Source organism: Vulpes vulpes, chromosome 6 (assembly GCF_048418805.1).
Source record: "Vulpes vulpes isolate BD-2025 chromosome 6, VulVul3, whole genome shotgun sequence".
NCBI classification, from domain to species: Eukaryota; Metazoa; Chordata; class Mammalia; order Carnivora; family Canidae; genus Vulpes; species Vulpes vulpes.
In genome coordinates, this window is record NC_132785.1 from 129,851,315 (window position 1) to 129,867,474 (window position 16,160).

General features: G+C 67.9%; 1 protein-coding gene across 3 annotated transcripts in view; it reads left to right on the top strand.

The window, feature by feature from the left end:
• KIF26A (kinesin family member 26A) overlaps positions 1 to 16,160 on the top strand; it is a 40,073-nt gene that overhangs the window by 18,112 nt on the left and 5,801 nt on the right. For all 3 annotated transcript variants that reach the window (XM_072762410.1, XM_072762412.1, XM_072762411.1), the window contains 8 exons: positions 3,119 to 3,309; positions 9,336 to 9,525; positions 13,342 to 13,554; positions 14,039 to 14,132; positions 14,380 to 14,642; positions 14,776 to 14,935; positions 15,030 to 15,192; positions 15,535 to 15,697. In XM_072762410.1, coding sequence (XP_072618511.1) covers positions 3,119 to 3,309; positions 9,336 to 9,525; positions 13,342 to 13,554; positions 14,039 to 14,132; positions 14,380 to 14,642; positions 14,776 to 14,935; positions 15,030 to 15,192; positions 15,535 to 15,697 — 1,437 coding nt within the window. The remainder of the gene's footprint in view (positions 1 to 3,118; positions 3,310 to 9,335; positions 9,526 to 13,341; positions 13,555 to 14,038; positions 14,133 to 14,379; positions 14,643 to 14,775; positions 14,936 to 15,029; positions 15,193 to 15,534; positions 15,698 to 16,160) is intronic.

Here is a 16,160-nt window from a genome sequence, read left to right on the forward strand (position 1 = left end):
CACAACAGCAGGTGAGGTCGCTTGGGTGGAGGCCTGGGAGCAGGTTGTGCGGCACCAGCTTGTCAGTGTTGCTGACCTCTGGGCCAGCCTGCTTGCCTCCTCGTCCCTGTGATCCCCCGGGGGGTCTCTGGTAGATGCCCACCCATCCTCAGGGATGTGGCCGCGGTGGCAGGGGGTGGAGGGTTCTGGCCTGCCTCTCGGACCCAGCCCATTGCTGGTGCCCTCCCTCTGGGCCTCAGTTTGCCCCCCGGCCCCATGGAATGGACTTTGGGCCAGGAGATTGCTTCTGTGACGGGAGCTTCGAGGGGCAGGTGGGTGCCCGCCCAGGCTCTGTGCCCAGCACACTCCCAGCAAGCAGTGCCACCCGTGCCCGCGCCGGGCGAGCTGTGTGCATGCTCCCGTTCTGGCTGCCCCTGGCCCGGGCCGCCCCCACCCTGTGGCTGGAAGTAGCCCCCGGGAGGTATTCATCCCGAGGGCCTGGCCGACCCTGCCCTTCACGAGCCAGAACGTTCCGGGCCTTGGCGTTCGGGCCCAGAGGCTTCCTCAGGAGGGTTCCTGTGGCGTTTCCCAAACCGTGCTCCTCGGAACCCGGCGCCCCGCGGTGGGCCCGCCCTGGGGCCCCTCGGTGCCGGCTGGTGCTGGGCTCTGAGCTTCGGCGCGGGGGGCCCTCGGGACGGTACGACGCCCCTCGCCCTCCTCTCTCCGTGCTTCTCTCTCGTTGCTGCTCTGGTGCCTCCACCTCCTTTTGTTTGCCCCTCCTGCCCCCCCCCCCCCCGCCCCGTCCAGCTTCTTTGGGCGGGCCCGGGTTCTGCTTTGGCGGGAGTCGGCGTGGCCGTCCGGGTGGCCGGAGCCGTGTCTCGGCAGCTCGTGGGACGGTGGAGCCGAGGCGCGTGCGGGACTCCTGAGACAGGTCAGTGCGGGCGGCCTGCGCCCTCGCCGGCTGGTGCTGGAACGTTCTGGCCCGAGGCGGACAGGCTGCCTGCGACGCTGGGCTGCCCGGGCTCTGCGGGAGCGGACGGCGCGGTGGCTCGGCCCCCTCGGTGACCCCGGCGCCCCGCCGGCCAGGACGCCTCGCTGAACAGCCACCGGGCCCGGGCCCCACGGCAGAGCCGCCGGGGGCTGGATGGAGCCGGGACGGGCACGGGGCGGGCACGGGGCAGGCGGCCCCGCGGTCCGCGTCGCTGGGACCAGCTTACTTAGGGCCCTCGGCCGCCGCGCTCTGCTCTAGCGAGGCGCACCTGTCCCGGGGGCTCGTGCATCGAGCGGTGCAGAAGGAATTCACGCTGGAGGCCGGGGATGATTGTGTATCACGCGTGTGTGGGACGGGAGTGTGGGGACAGGCGTGGCCGGGCCGTCGGGGTCCTTAGGGCTGGCTCTGTGTGATTTACACATTTGCCTTGAGCTTCCGCAGCCACCTGGAGAGGAAGCAGCTTCTTGTTGCCTGGGTCGAGGCCTGGCTGACCCTCCTGGAATGTTCCCTGTGAGCTGGGGCCCCCTGTGTCCTGGCAGCCCCATTTCCCTCAGGCATAGGGGTCGCCTCCCAGCCAAGGGCTTGGTCTGGCTTGTGTCTGTGCCCCTGCCAGGCTGTGCGCTCCTGGATGACAGCTCCGTGGGGCACCTACTATGTGCCAGGCGGGCTGTTAGGCCAAGGATGTGCAGGGGACCAGTGTGTGTGGTAGGGCCCCCAGGGTCTCCCTGATTCCTGACACGGGTCAGGTGCCCGTGAAAGCTGGTGGCCTGAGAAGCCCTGATGCTGAGCGTGGCCCCGTTACTCTGGGGGTGGGGTGCAGGGAGCTCTGGACAGAGTGAGAGGGGCCGAGGCGAAGTCAGAGGGCTGGAGAGGCCAGGGCCCCTGGGGCAGGTGCAGGGAGTGGCCTGGGGGAGAGGGCTGGCTGGGCCGGGTTCTGACGGATGCATAGGAGTTCGTGCCCTGTAGGCAGACAAGGCAGGTGCAGGGTGTGCTGGGTGAGGGCCTGAGCTGTTTCAGGTTCACCCTTCTCTGCTGCTGACCTGTCCTCAAAGCCTTGGGGAGCCGCCAGGGCCCCAGGGGCTGGGGCGGGGGTGGCGTGTGGTTTCCATCCAGCTAAAAGTTTGGGGCTCTCTGCAACCTTCCTCTGCAGACCTGGTTTTACTGTGTCCCAGGAGGGGTTTGGAAGCCGGTGCCGACCACGGGCTGGGCAGGGGAGACCCTCCGCCGTGGTGGGTAATGCTGCCCTCAGGTGGCAGGACCTGCTTCAGAACGTGCCTCCTGGGGCGCGTGGGGGCTTATTCTGCTGCCCCGGCCTTGTCACTTGGGAGACCCTGAGGACGTTGGACCCTCCAGGATGTCTGTCGCCCGGGCTCCTCACCCTCAGGGTCGCCAGGCAGGCCCGTGTCCTGTCAGCATGAGGACCCCGGGCCTCCCAGGTCGGGCCCAGTGGATGCACTTCCTGGGGCCCAGGCGAGGTGCCCGGGGAGCCCGGGGGGCCCTCGGGGGCGTGGGTGGGGCTGGGGGGGCCCAGGCTGAGGCAGCCGCTTCCCTCCACTGCCAGGGGCCGCGCGCACCCCCTCTGGGGCCGGGTCTGGCCTGGGGCCTGGGGTCCAGTGCCCGACAAGCCACATAAATATGATATACGGTGGTCGGATCTCAAGTTTGCTGGCGCCGTCTCAGGGATCATTCAATTACGTTTGTGCTTCATTACGAGGCTGTCTCCCCTTCTAGAATTTATTTTAGCTAATTAGTTGGAAATGCCAGACTAGTATTTCGGATGCCGGGGACGTCATACATTATCATACACGGGGCAATTAGCGCCTGTGACAAATACTTATTGTGGCTTCTCCTCTGATCATGCCTCCGGGCGCTCCAGGTGGGTGACCCGGGGCTGAGGGGGGTGGGGACCCCCGGCCATCTGTCTTGACCACTGTGCTCACGACATTTCTGGAACTTGCTACGGGAGAGGCTGGAAAGTCTGGTCCCCCCGGGGGGGGCGTCTGTGTCCTCCTCCCCGTGTGGGCCGCGCTGCGTCAGCAAGGTCCCCCGCGTGCGGGTCCCCCGGGAGCGTGCTGGGCGGGCTGGGGTGTGCTGGGCGGCCTCCGCAGCACGGGTCTGGGTCTCACGCGGGCTCCCTCCTCCCCCCAGGCTGAAGCGGCAGTGGCTGCCGTGGCGGTGGCAGACACAGTCCGGGATGGCCCCCCCACCTTGAGCTCGGACGGCGTGTCAAAGGCGTGGGGTCGCGGCGGGGTCTGCACGACAGCGCTGGTCACCCCGGCCCCGGGCACCCCAGCGGGCGGCTCCACGGGCCCGTCTGCTGCAGCCTCCTTCTTCATTAGGTACGTCCTCCCGGGGCCCTCGGCGGGAGGGTCCCCAAGCCAGTCCCTGCCCCTTCGAAGCCGCGTAACCACAGGTGAGTCGTACGCCCCGTCTGTGCCTCCGGGTAGTGTACTGAGGGTGCTGCGGGGCGCAGCGAGTTCCCGTCTGTGAAGCACCCAGCGCTGCAGGCCCAGCCCAGGAGGTGCAGCCCCGGGGGCCCTGGGGCCTGTGCTGGGCCTGTGCGCTGGGGCTGCGGACAGCAGGTGGCCTCAGGCTTCAGTGGGGGGCTGGGGGGGGCCGGGCCTGGGGCTTCAGGGAGTGTCCTGGAGTGATGGAGGACGTTGGGATGGACTAGGGAGGGTGTCCCGGGGGGCAGACCCCACCCACGGCCCTCCCCTCCCCAGGTGGGGGGGCATTGACTGCCGCTAGAGGCGGCTCCACGGTCAGCCGGGCACCCAGGGGTCCTGTCCCCGCCTGAGTGCCGGCGTGGGGATGTGCCTGGAGCCCCGGGTTTGCCCCCTCCAGGTTGTCGGGTGCCAGGCCCCAGGTCCCAGGGACGTGGGCTGCGGTAGCTGGAGGGTGTGGGAGCCCGGGGCTCTCCCCGCCCCCGCCCCTGGGGAGCCGTCCCTTGCGGGGCCCTGGGGGGCTGCCGAGGGGAGGCGGCGCTTTCATCCCGCGGGAGGCCTGTGGGTTACCGGGTGTGATGGTGGTAATGAACGGTAATGGCAGGCCCAGCCGCGGGTCACTGTCCCATTAGCAGCCCTGGCGGGCACCGATAAGCTCAGCCATGAATCACGCGGGAGCCTTATCGGCGCGGCTGGGGGCCTGACTGCTGAGCGGGGGCACCGAGGCGGGCAGGTGGGGGCCCTGCGCAGTGGCCCTGGAGTCCCCGTGCGGGCCACGGGAGGGGCGGGCCGGGCGGGGGCAGGTCCCTGCCTGGTCCGCCTCCGTGGGAGGCCGCGTGTCGTGGCCCAGCCCGCCCGGCCCCCCACGCTGGCAGGAGGGTCCCGGGCCCTGAGAGAAGGTCCCCTCCGGGGGCCACGCTGCCTCATTAGTAACCCCGTGGCCTGCAGAGCAGGTGCCGGCTGCCTTTTGTCTCCCCCGAGCAAGGCTGCCGCTGACCTTGGGAAGTTACCATAGAAACAAGTGCTGGGGACAGCGGGAGGCAAGTTTTCCGACGGGGAGGGGGAGGGGGAGGCGGCGCGCGCTGCCTGCTGCCATTACTTCCAGCCCGTCGCGTCGGTCGCTGTTGGCCACGCTGGATCCCAGCAGCTTCCTCAAGGCTCCTGGGCCCGCTGCGAGGGGGCGGCGTCTGGCGGGGAACGTCGTTCCGAGCTCGTGCTTGACCCGGTCTGGTCGGAGACCGGCTGCTCTGGGGCTGCAGGGCCCTCGGCCACTGGGAGGGATGGGAGCGCCCTCTTGTTGAGAGTGGGGTGTGGTGGGGGGCTGTGGCTCAGAGACAGGAGGCCCCCGAGAGACGAGACGAGGAGCTGCTGGATCCCGCGGGGAGGGAGGGGGGGGGCTCCGGCATGTGCGGCCCGAGGTGAGGTTCCCAGGGGACACGAATATGCCAGTCATGGTCGTCGGGGTCAGGGATCTGGCTGCGGCGACCTTGGTCCCTCTAGGCAGCCGCGCACTGCTGGGCCCCCAGTGGGCAGATCTGGGGGCTCTCGGGGCCTGCGGCTGGCAGTTCCCTGCGGGGTGGATGCGGGGCGAGCGGGGCGTGCCGGGACCACCAGCCTCTTCCCCGCCCAGTTAGGAAACCCTGGGTGTCCTTGCCCAACACCCACACGTGTCTGAAAAGCCCCGGGGACCCTTGCATAGGTCAAGGCTTTGCCATCAAGGCCACCTGCCTGTGAGACCACCTTCTGGTTTGGCAGAGGCACTTTCTCTTTGTAAAAAGACAAACTATTCCCTGAGGGGCGTTGGAGGGGCCCATCCCCCAGCCACTCGCTTACTCATCCATTCACTCGCCTGCGCACCCGCTCCTCCCTGCACCTGCTCACCCGTCACCCGAGCACCCGCTCACCCACTCCTCCTTGTGCCCATTCACTTACTCATTCACTCACCCGCTCACTCATTCATCCATCTACTCATTCATCCTCTCACCTGTGCACCCCCCACCTGCACACCCGCTCCTCTGTGCACCCGCTCACCCCCTCACCCCCTCACCCAAGCACCCACTCACTCACTCATTTCTCCTTGTGCCCATTCACTTACTCATTCACTCACCCGCACACTCATTCATCCATCTACTCATTCATTCTCTCACCTGTCCCCCCCCAGCTGCGCACCCCCTCACCTGAGCACCTGCTCACCCCCTCACCCAAGCACCCCCTCTCCCACGCACCCCCTCACCCATGCACCTGCTTATCTGTGCACCCGCTCCTCTCTGCACCTGCTCACCGTCACCTGAGCACCCACTCACCCACTCCTCCTTGTGCCCATTCACTTATTCATTCACTCACCCGCTCACTCATTCATCCATCTACTCATTCCTTCTCTCACCTGTGCACCCCCCCACCTGCACACCCCCTCACCTGAGCACCCACTCACCCATGCACCTACTTACCCGTGCAACTGCTCCTCTGTGCACCTGCTTACACCCTCACCGGAGCACCTGCGCACCCCCTCCCTTATGCATGTGCACGCCCCTGCACCTGCTGACCTGCGCACCCGCTGACCTCGGCACCTGCTGACCCACGCGGCCATGCACTCACTCACACACCCATGCTTAGCCATGTCAGGGTGTCCTGAGCTTCTCATGTTGCCTTGGGCTTGGCAAACACGTGCCCTACCGAGACCCACCTGGTGGAGGGACACAGCCTCCTGAACTCGTCTCAGGACAGGGACTGGCTCCTGTAGTAGCAAGAGGCAGAGGCTCCGTGGAAGCCCGGCTTGGGCAGTTTTCCTGGGAGAGGGTCTTCTGAGGGGTGCAGTTGCTTCTTGTCCAGCCTTCTCTTCAGAGCCAGGCCACTCACTCCCCTGCCTGTCCCGGCTTCCACCACTCCTCACCCTTGCAGGTCCCACCCTGGGCCCCCACCTCCAGCAGTGCCGTGGGCATTCCTGGGCCTGATTGTGGCGCCCGTGCATTCTCCTGGCCTCTGTGAGGCCCGGCACCACCTCCCCTTGCTCTCTGCACCTTCACTGGTCAGAAACCAGGTCAGGCCCCCAGATCCCCCACCCTGCTCCCACTCAGGCCGTAGGGACTGGGGTGCAGCCACTGGGTTGTCCCAATTAACAAGAGCCTACGTTTCATCAAAGGAGACAGTGTCTGTGCTGGGCTCTTGTTAATGCAGAGACATGCCTTTGAGTCATGCCTGGTGGGGTGAGCCTGTAAGAGCAGGACCTGGACAGCCAGGCAGGCCAGGGCACAGCTCCTGGGCTCCCAGCCACTCGGGGCGGCTGACCACGGGGCTGGGGAGGGAGGAGGGGGTGCCCTGAGTTAGGTCCGACCACAGGGTGCAGACGCCTGGCCAATAATATCGCAGACTCCCAGGGCTGGCGGGACCTCAGAAAGTGCCAGGCCCAGCCTCTGTCCAGGCGTGACTGCAACATGTCCAATGGGGAAGGACACCTCCCCATGCTCCACTGCTAGGCCCCTGAGGGTGACGCAGGTGCGCCGAGGTCTGAGCTCCAGACTCCTGGCTCTTGAGAGGGTCACGGAGGGTGCAGAGCCATCTGTGCTCTTGTGTGTGAGCCACCGGGTGAAGCACTGCCCTCCGGTCGTGGCCTCTGAAGATTGGGCTTCCGACCTGACGTTGCTCTGGCCTCCCCAGCACCTTACCCATCAGCCACGGGCCTTCTCAGCCTCTCCTTCCCCTGGAGGCTTAGGGGTGTGGGTTCAGGATGCCTTTGCACCCCACAGCTTCAGGGGCCCAGGCTGACCCTGCTCGACCTAGGGAGGAGGGGCTGTCAGGGGTGGGCAGGCGTGCCTTGGCCATGGCCGTCTGCTGACCTGTCCCATCAGCTTGAGGGCCTGGCCGACGCCGTCCAGCGCTTGCCGGTGCTGCCCTTCCCACAATCCTGGAACCAGTCTACAGGTGAGGAACTGGATCCCTGGGGCCTCCTTGACCTTCGCAGGCTCAGCTTAGGTCCCCAGCCCCTCCCTGGCCACCCCGCCTCCCAGCCCTGGGGGCAGCGCCAAGGAGGTGGGGTGGGGCTGCCTGCTGGGAGCCCCTCGAGTTAGGGACCGAGCTCCTCCCCACGGGGTGGTTGGCAGGAAGCCGTGGCGTAGCCCAGGGTGGTTGGGGTCCAGGACAGGCGTCCAAGGCCAGGCAGCAGGCAGGGCAGGGGGGCCCAGGCTCCCTGGTCCTCGCCCCTCGCAGCCCTGACTGCCCCCAGGGCCGGTCACACTGCCGTTGGGGTTGTGGCCGTGCCCTGCTTTCCTACAGTCGCTCTGGCTCCCACTCCTCCTGTGCCAGGCCATGCCGGCAGCCTGCTTTCTGCCCCGCTCTGCTGGCAGATGGGGCCGGGGGTCTTGGGTCTTCCTTGCAGGGGGTTTTGAGGTTTACAAGCATGTGGGCTCGGGCAGGCATCGGGCTAATGTTGGCTTGTGGCTGACTCCGGGCCCCCTGCGCCCCCAGTCGCTTGGGCTCCTCCCGGGCAGCCCGTGGGCTCGCTCCCCGACCCCCGCCCCGCCCCGCCCGGGCGCACACCGGCGCCGGCCCCCGCTCTGTGAGCTCCGCCACGCGTCGTAGATTACTTTCATTTCCCGCCTTGACACCTCGCTAGGAGGAAAGCCGTCCCCGGGGTCTCTTAAAAGACAACTCCTATTAGAGATGAGTGGGGTTAAGCAAGACGCTGGCGGTAGACCAGCCGCGGGCCAGGCTGCCCCGTGTGGGCAGGCCCTTCTGTGGGCGACCTTCGGGGCGGGGCTCTGGGGGGAGCGCGGGCACCGCAGGGCGCAGGGCACGGCCGCAAATGGGCGTCGGCGGGCGCTTCAGGCCGGGCTCAGACCACATCCCGGGGTACCCCTCTGACCGGCCCCCTCCCTGTGAAGGGGGTGATCGAGGCCAGGCCATCTGGGCAGATGCAGACCGAGGCCCAGCGCATGCTCCTTCACATCTGTGCCACCCGGTGTCACCTTGCTGGAGGCGTGGGGTGGGTGCTGTGCAGCCCCGGTGGCCCCCAGGAGCGGGGTGGAGGTTCTGGGGGCTGGGGCTGTGGGAAAATGTGCAGGACGGCCATGGGGGCCGCTGTGGGGAGACCCTGGCGGGAGGGTCAGCGTGAGCCAAGGCCTGGGAGTGTGGTGGGCCCTCGGCGTGCAGTGTGCACGTGTGTGCGCGTGCAGGTGCCCCGGGAGTCCGGAACAGCGGTTCTCCAACGTGCCTCGGAAGCCTCTCCAGGGTTGGGACCACAGAGTCCGGGCAGACGGTGGGTCTGTATGTTCTGGGGACGCCGAGCCGTTGGCAGGACCACATCTCGCAGGGCCCCAGTGCCAGGCCGAGGACGGTGGTGAAGGCGGGAGGGAGGTCGGGGGGGTTGCTGGAGGCGCCTCCCTGGGCCGAGTGGCCTTGGAGGCTGGGGCGGCAGGGGCAGCGTGTCCGGTGGGATCGGAGGCCGTGGTGAGGGCGTGGGGGTGAGGGCGGCGGGAGGCTCTGGGGGCCCCAGTAGTCACAGCAACACCAGGCTTTATTGAGCTCCTCCTGTATGCTGGCAGCGGCCTGGGTGCCCTGCACGCCTCAGCTGGTCGGGGCTGCACGAAAGGCCTGTGCAGGTCATGCCACCCCATGTTAGCGGTGGGGATACCGAGGCACAGAGACTGAGTCAGCGTGCTCGGGTCACACAGCCTGTGAGCGGCCGACCCCAGCACGCCCCAGCCTGCCCCCCACCCCGAGGCAGCTGCTGGGTTGGGGACCCAGGGCAGATGGAGGTTGGTGAGAAGAGGGCGCACTGAGGCTGGGCAAGAGGAGGGGTGTCTGTGGCCTGGCCTGGCGAGGATGGGCACGGGACACAGCAACCCCAGTCCTGGGGCCCCTCCTGGGCCGGGCAGGTGGCAAGGACAGCGCCGAGTGCCCCCAGCCCCCTCTCCTCCCCTCCCCAGGGCTGCCCAGAAGCTCAGCCTGGCCTCCAAGCGCAAGAAACCTCATCCGCCGCCGGCCCCTGCCACCCGCAGTGCCTCCCCCTACCCCACGGACTTCAGCGGGGTCCTGCAGCTGTGGCCGCCTCCCGCGCCCCCCTGCCTGCTCAGGGCCGCCTCCAAGGTCAAGGACAACCCCAGCAGTGTTGGAAAGGTAGGCCCACTCCTGCTTTGGAGGTGACCCTGGGGGCTGGGGGTGGGGGGATGACGCCGGGGGGTCTGAAGAGTTGCTGGGAGGGGGTGCAGGAGATGGAAGGATCGTCGTCCTTCTCCCAGGTTGGACAAGGTGGGGTACAGACAAGGAGATAAGGAGACAAGGAGGTCCAGGCACACCTTGGTGGCTCGGAAACTGTGGTGGGGCTTCGGGAATGGGGGGGGTCCCCGGGGCACAAGCTGGTCTCAGTGGGGGCGCCCACTCAGCCGGGTCTTCCTGGGACTGCGGGTTGGGGTCTGCCCCCAGGGACCCCACAGACGTTGGCACGCCACCCCGAGGTGGGGCTCCAGGGCGGGGATGGGACCCCTCCAGGCTAACGTGTGGTCTACTGGTTCAGGTGGAGAAACTGAGGCGCAGAGCAGTGAAGGGCCTCGCCTGGTCTCGCCGCAGGTCGGCTGGCCCCCGGCTCTTGTGGCCCTTTGCCGAGACTGGGTTTCTGTTGGGGCCCATGTGGTTTGCTCGTAGCTGCACCCTGGCCCTACTCGGGGTCCTGCGTGCGTGGGATCAGTGAGCACGTCAGTGAGGCGGACGGTTTGTGCCCACGGAGGTGGGGAGGCCGAGCAGTCACTCAGCTCTGGGGTGAGGACAGGACCTGACCCCGAGTGTCTTCCCCACTGTCTGCCCGCACTGCTGCCCGCTGGCTCTCCCAGGTGCCTCCCTGAGGGTGGTTGGGTGGACCCCCCACCGCCCGCCTGGGCTCTCGGCCCAGCCTCGCCAGCGCCCAGAGGCTCACCCCCTGCAGAGGTGGCTGGCTGGGCTCTATGCTCACCCGGGCACGGTCCCCCCACCCCACCTGGGGGCATGCCTCAGGGGGCTTCGGGTCCAGTGACAGGGTCTGCAGGGGGTCTGAGGCGCTCACAGGGTACCATGCCCCAGGCCTGAGCCAAGCTCAAGATCCTGCCTCGGGGTCCCTGGGAGCCTGCTCGAGTCGGGGAGCTCAGCCCCGCCGGCCTGTGGGTGTGCAAGCGCCAGGGCCATGGCAGGACACTGAGCTGGGCAGGCAGAGAGCCCCGGGGCCTGGCCCTGCCCGTGGCCTGCTCACTTGGCCCGTCTGCACCGCCTGGGCTCCTCTGTCTGCAAGCGGGGTGCGTGGGGGTGGGCCTCGTGTCTCAGGCACAGAGCCAAGTATTCTGGGGCGGGGGGGGGGGGGCTCCTCCCTTTTCTCTGTGGTAGACTCCTCCCTGTCCCCCCCTTGTCCCGTCCCTCCACCCCCTCCCCCCGGGGAGCCCTGGCCACCAGTCCCCCCACTGCGCACCTCCCGTGCCCCCTCCCCGGCTCCCTGGGTGTGATTTGCTCGAACGTCACAGTCAGAAATGCCTCCTGAAAGGCGTCTCACATTGTCACAGAGAAGTTGGATCGCGCCCGATTCCTGACATTAATGCGCTACTTAAGATAATTCATCATCGCTCGGTATTAAGAGACCGAGAAGCGCCTTCCTGGGTGCCGGGCGCCCCTCCCCCTCGCGCTGGGCCACCCTGCAGGAGGGGAAGCCCTTTTTTATGCAAAACGTGTTTTTCCCCTACCTGGCAGCCATTCAGGGGGCTTTGTGGTAGCTGAACATTTAGGGGGGAGACTCTGCTGCCCCGGCCTGGTGCAAAGACCCTGTCGTTTCGGGGCTGCGATGACAGGATCCTTGCAGACAATGGCCTGTGCCTTCCGCGAGGACGGGGGCGACGGCGGGCTGTGGGCCGCTCTGTCCCCGCCCCGTGGGGCGTGGGTCCCTGGGTGCCCATTACTCTGGCCGGCTCCCACCCCGGGGGCACCTCCTGCCCCCGCAAGAGCCCAGGCCCAGGGCCCCCCCAGGAATCCCCTCCAATCTGCACAACCCAGGTGACTCCTGAAGTGGCCAGGAGTTCACGCTGAAAAGGAAAGAAAAAAATTGCCAGAAATTACTGGGAAGTGCACATTTTCGTCTGCCTGGCAGCGGCATCTGGAAACGAAATAGTTCTGTCTGCCGGTGTCGTGGGGGAATAAAAGAATCGATTCTCGCCGGGCGGAGCCGGGTTCGGGGTGTGCGGAGGAGAAGGGTTTCTTCCCGCGGCCCCCCTGAGAACGCACCCTCCTTCCCGGAGCCGGTTTGCATGTCAATTTGCCGCGTGCCCAAGGGGAGAGGGTGGGCCTCGCGTGCGCCACCCACGGTAAACCAATTTTGCGGCGTTCTGTATCTGTCACTTACAATTAAATCCGTGAAAAATATTGGCTCTGAAATGAGTCTGGTAATTTGATTTACGCTGTGGTGGAGAAATCGAAGACCTCATCGGGGAGTGGAAGGTGGCGTCCTTCGGCAGAAAGTGGAGTCCGGGGCCCTCCCCGGAGGGACCCTGGTTCCCCGGGGGGCTCACCCCAGTCGGGAGGCGCCCCTGCGGCTGTGCACGGGCTGCGGTTTGGGGTGCTGGTTCTCCCCGAAGGCTCTGGGGTGTCTGCGGTGACGCTTGCTCTGGGCTCCTGTGCCTAGGTCCCGGGTCCCCTCCCCTCTGGGCCTCTCTTCCCTAGGGGTGCCTGTCTCCTGTGGAACCCAGCCCGGGGCAGGAGTGGAGGATGGGGGCACGCTTTTGTGTCTGTTTCTGTGTTTTAGGGTCACACGGAACAGAGGCTGCTTGGTGACCTGCCAGCTAAGGCCGGGTCCTGCCCCCCGCCCCGCCCCAGCCCCTTTTGGGCAGAATCGAGCTTTCCCTAGGGGGCATCCACGTCCTGCTGGCCTGTACCTGGGGTTTGAGTGGGGCTTCCCAGCACCGGGCCCCCAGCTTCTCCCCCAGGCCGTCCGCGCCTCTGCCTCTGCTCCTCCTGCCCAGTTCGTGGTGGACGCAGGTGTGCTCAGGGCCCCTGAGTGGCCTGGGGGCTGGGAGCTGGCAGGGGGGTGCTGCTGGGAGGCCCAGAGGCCGCTGACCTGGGGGTTGGGCTGCCCTGTGGGAGCAGCTGGGGTCAATGCCCTGCCCTGTGGGCCCGGCCCCAGGCCTGAGCCCGCTTTCCTTGGAGCTGCACTTGGCCGCTTCCCGAGCCAGGCTGAGGGGCGGCCGGACTTCCAGGTAGCACCTTCCTTCCCGCAGCGGAGCACCCTGGGACCAGGCCCTGTTGGGGGGAGTGTGGGCCATGCACCTTCCCCCCCACGCACTGGGTCTTTGGCCTGTTTTGCTTGCTCCGCGGCCTCTCCTTTGCCCTCTGCCCTCATTTTGGGATTTGAGGAGACCCAGTCTCCGGCTGTATGACCTGGAGAGACATGGACCTGTCAGCATGTTTCCTCCTCCTTAAGCCCAGGGGGGCCTGGGCGGGGGGGCTCCCAGGGAAGTTAGCAGAGCTGCGGACTGCAAGGGGTTGATTCTGGTCCCAAAGGTCACATGCCTTGGGGTTGAGCTCACTAAGCTTCTGGCTCTGCCTCGGGGTCAGCGACGGGGTGTGGAGGAGCCGCAAGTCAAGGGCGGGTGGGGTGCACCCGGGTGTCACCCCACACTGCATCCCTGTGTGCGCGGGGGCGCCCAGAGCCTGCTCCCCCTGCAGGCTCCCCCATCCGGGCCCCTGCGCCTCCTCGCCTGCTGACTGCCCGCACCAGGCTAGCGTCCCCGCTGTGAGCCCTGCTTTGTGCCTGCGGGATCCGCTCCAGCCCGAGCTGGGGTGAAGCACCCACATTCCTGCGGAGGGGATCCCCGTGCCGGGGCCTGGCCCGCTGTCTCAACTCGCGCGAGCTCTCCTGCCCTGTAATTAGCGGCCGCTGGGCGGGCAGGCGGCTGCTCAGATGCCCGCTCCGCCCGCCTCCTCCAGGTGAAGGTCATGCTGCGGATCTGGCCGGCGCAGGGGGCCCAGCACTCGGCCGAGTCCACGTCCTTCCTGAAGGTGGACCCACGCAAGAAGCAGGTGACCCTGTACGACCCGGCCGCCGGGCCCCCGGGCAGCTCGGGCCCCCGACGGCCAGCCTCTGCCGCGGCTCCTAAGATGTTTGCCTTCGACGCCGTCTTCCCGCAGGACTCGGAGCAGGTGAGGGGGTGCGGGCATCCCGAGGGGGGGGCAGGCCTGTGCTTGCTTCTGGTGCCCAGTGAGGAGCAGGAGGCAGGAGTGAGGCCAGGGGGGCCCAGGCCCAGCCTGTTGTGCTTTACGCTCCTCCTTGGCCCCGGCCCTGGGGGGTCAGGCCGTTTCCCGGGGAAGGGCCCGATTTTCGGTGAGCTCCAGGGAAGCTTTGTGGCGGGGCTTGTTGGCTGGGTGTCTGTGGGCACCTGGGGTGCGGTGCGCTCCGTGTCCCTGGTTGCCTCCACGTGGCGGCGTGGGCCGTGTGGCTGGCGGGCCGGTGCCGTGTGTGTTGTGCGTGTCTGCACGGTCTGTGCGCGTGGAGATCTGTGGATCCTGGGTCCCGTGTGTGCCAGCGTGGCCACCTTGTGAGCGGGGGACACACGGGTGTGGGGGGAGGCCGGGTGTTGGCCCCTTGACCCTGGCGCCTGCCCGGTGCCTTGTGGCCCTCTCCCAGGCGGAGGTCTGCTCGGGGACAGTGGCTGACGTGCTCCAGTCGGTGGTCAGTGGGGCTGATGGCTGCATTTTGTCCTTTGGCCACACGAGCCTCGGTGAGCATCCTGCACCATCCCCTCTCGGCCATCTCTGGGCTCATTTCGCCATCGGGAAGGGGGTACGGACATATCCCACGTGGGCAGCAGGGGGGCACAGGGCCGGGGAGGGGGCCAGTCCTGGGAGGCAGGGGCCCTCGACCTGCAGGAGGCCCCAGGCAGGGCCCAGGAGGCAGCCGGGTGTGGCTGGGCTCTGAGGGCGTGTCACGCCGAGCATGGGGCCCTGACACGCCCACGTGGCCCCCAGGCAAGTCCTACACCATGATCGGGAAGGACAGCTCGCCCCAGAGCCTGGGCGTTGTGCCCTGCGCCATTTCCTGGCTCTTCAGGCTCATTGACGAGCGCAAGGAGAGGACGGGCACCCGCTTCTCCGTCCGCGTGTCCGCTGCGGAGGTGTGTGGCCCTGACGACAGCCCACGGGACCTGCTGGCCGAGGTGGCCTCCGGCAGCCCCCAGGACGCCCAGTCCCCGGGCATGTACCTGCGGGAGGACCCTGCGTGTGGGGCGCAGGTACGCCACCAGCACCGTGGCCACCGGGGCGGGGATGGGGGCAGGGCCGGGGTCCTGGGGGCGGCGAGGGTGGCCTCTGGGAGGCAGGCCCGGCCACAGCTGGTGCTCCCCGCTCCGCCGGTCCCCACTGCAGAACCAGAGCGAGCTCCGGGCGCCCACGGCCGAGAAGGCGGCCCTGTACCTGGACGCCGCGCTGGCGGCCCGCAGCGCCACCCGCCCCGGCGGCAGCTCGCACCTGCTCTTCACGCTGCACGTCTACCAGTACCGCGTGGAGAAGTGCGGCAGGGGCGGAAGTAGGTGTCGCTCGCGTGCCCCCCCACACACGGTGCCCCGCAGAGTCCGGGTGCCTGGGGGCCGCACCGCCACCTTCCTGCCTTGTGCTTTCAGTGTCCGGAGGCCGCAGCCGCCTGCATCTCATCGACCTGGGCGGCTGTGAGGGGGCACCCAGCCGGGGCGGGGAGGCCCCCGGGGGACCCTCGTGCCTGCCTCTGTCGGCCTTGGGCAGTGTCATCTTGGCCCTGGTCAGTGGAGCCAAGCACGTGCCCCACAGGTGAGTGGTGGGCTCCTCGGTGGGCACTGGTGGGGGTGGCCCCTGGGAGCCATCTGGGGCATGGCGGGCCTGTCCAGGGTGCCCAGACCGCTGAGCCCCTCGGTTATGTCCCCCTCACCCGCCGGGCCTCGCTGCCCGAGGGCTTGTGTGTGGCAGGAGTGGGGGGGGTCCTGGCCCCAAGGGCTGCGTGCCCGACCTGACCCTGGGCTCCAGGCATGGCCCTGTCCTGGGGGGCGGCCTGCCTCCTTCCCTCCCGCAGGCCCTGTAGCACCCCCACGCCCAGCCTCCCACCCTGACATCCCCTCCCCAGGCCCTCAGCCTCTGAGCAACCCTCGCCCCCAGGGAGCACAGGCTCACCATGCTGCTGCGTGAGTCCCTGGCCGCCCCCAGCTGCCGGACCACCATGATTGCCCACGTCTCGGACGCGCCGGCTCGCCACGCCGAAACGCTCAGCACCGTGCAGCTGGCTGCCCGCATCCACCGCCTGCGCAGGAAGAAGGTCAAGGTTGGTCCTGTCTCCTGCCCGCCCCTCCCCCTGGGGACCCCTGGGGTCTCATGTCCTCCGAGGCTCCTGCCTGGCACGGTGAGGGGCCCTGCGCCCATCCTTGGCTGGACTCCCTGTGTGCCCTGGGGTCGCGGGGCCGCCCCCTGTGGCTCTGCCTGGACAGGGCAGGGAGCTGCACCCGAAATCACCTGCACCTCAAGCAGAACTGGAACTGCTCCTAGGGTGGGGGCTGTGGTTTCTGGGCCTGTGTGTGCCTGTCAGGGGTCGGCCTGGGGTCCCCGTGGCCCGGGCCCTTCCCGATTCTGGCCCCCTGGTGCCAGCCGTCAGCGGGGGCAGGAAAGTGCGGTTAGGGGGGTGCCCTGGGGTCAGACGGACCTGGGTCTGAGGCCTGGATTTGCAGTTACGTGTGGTGTGGCTCTGGGTGCGTGTTCTTGCTTCCCTGTGATTCGGCTTAATGCTGTTT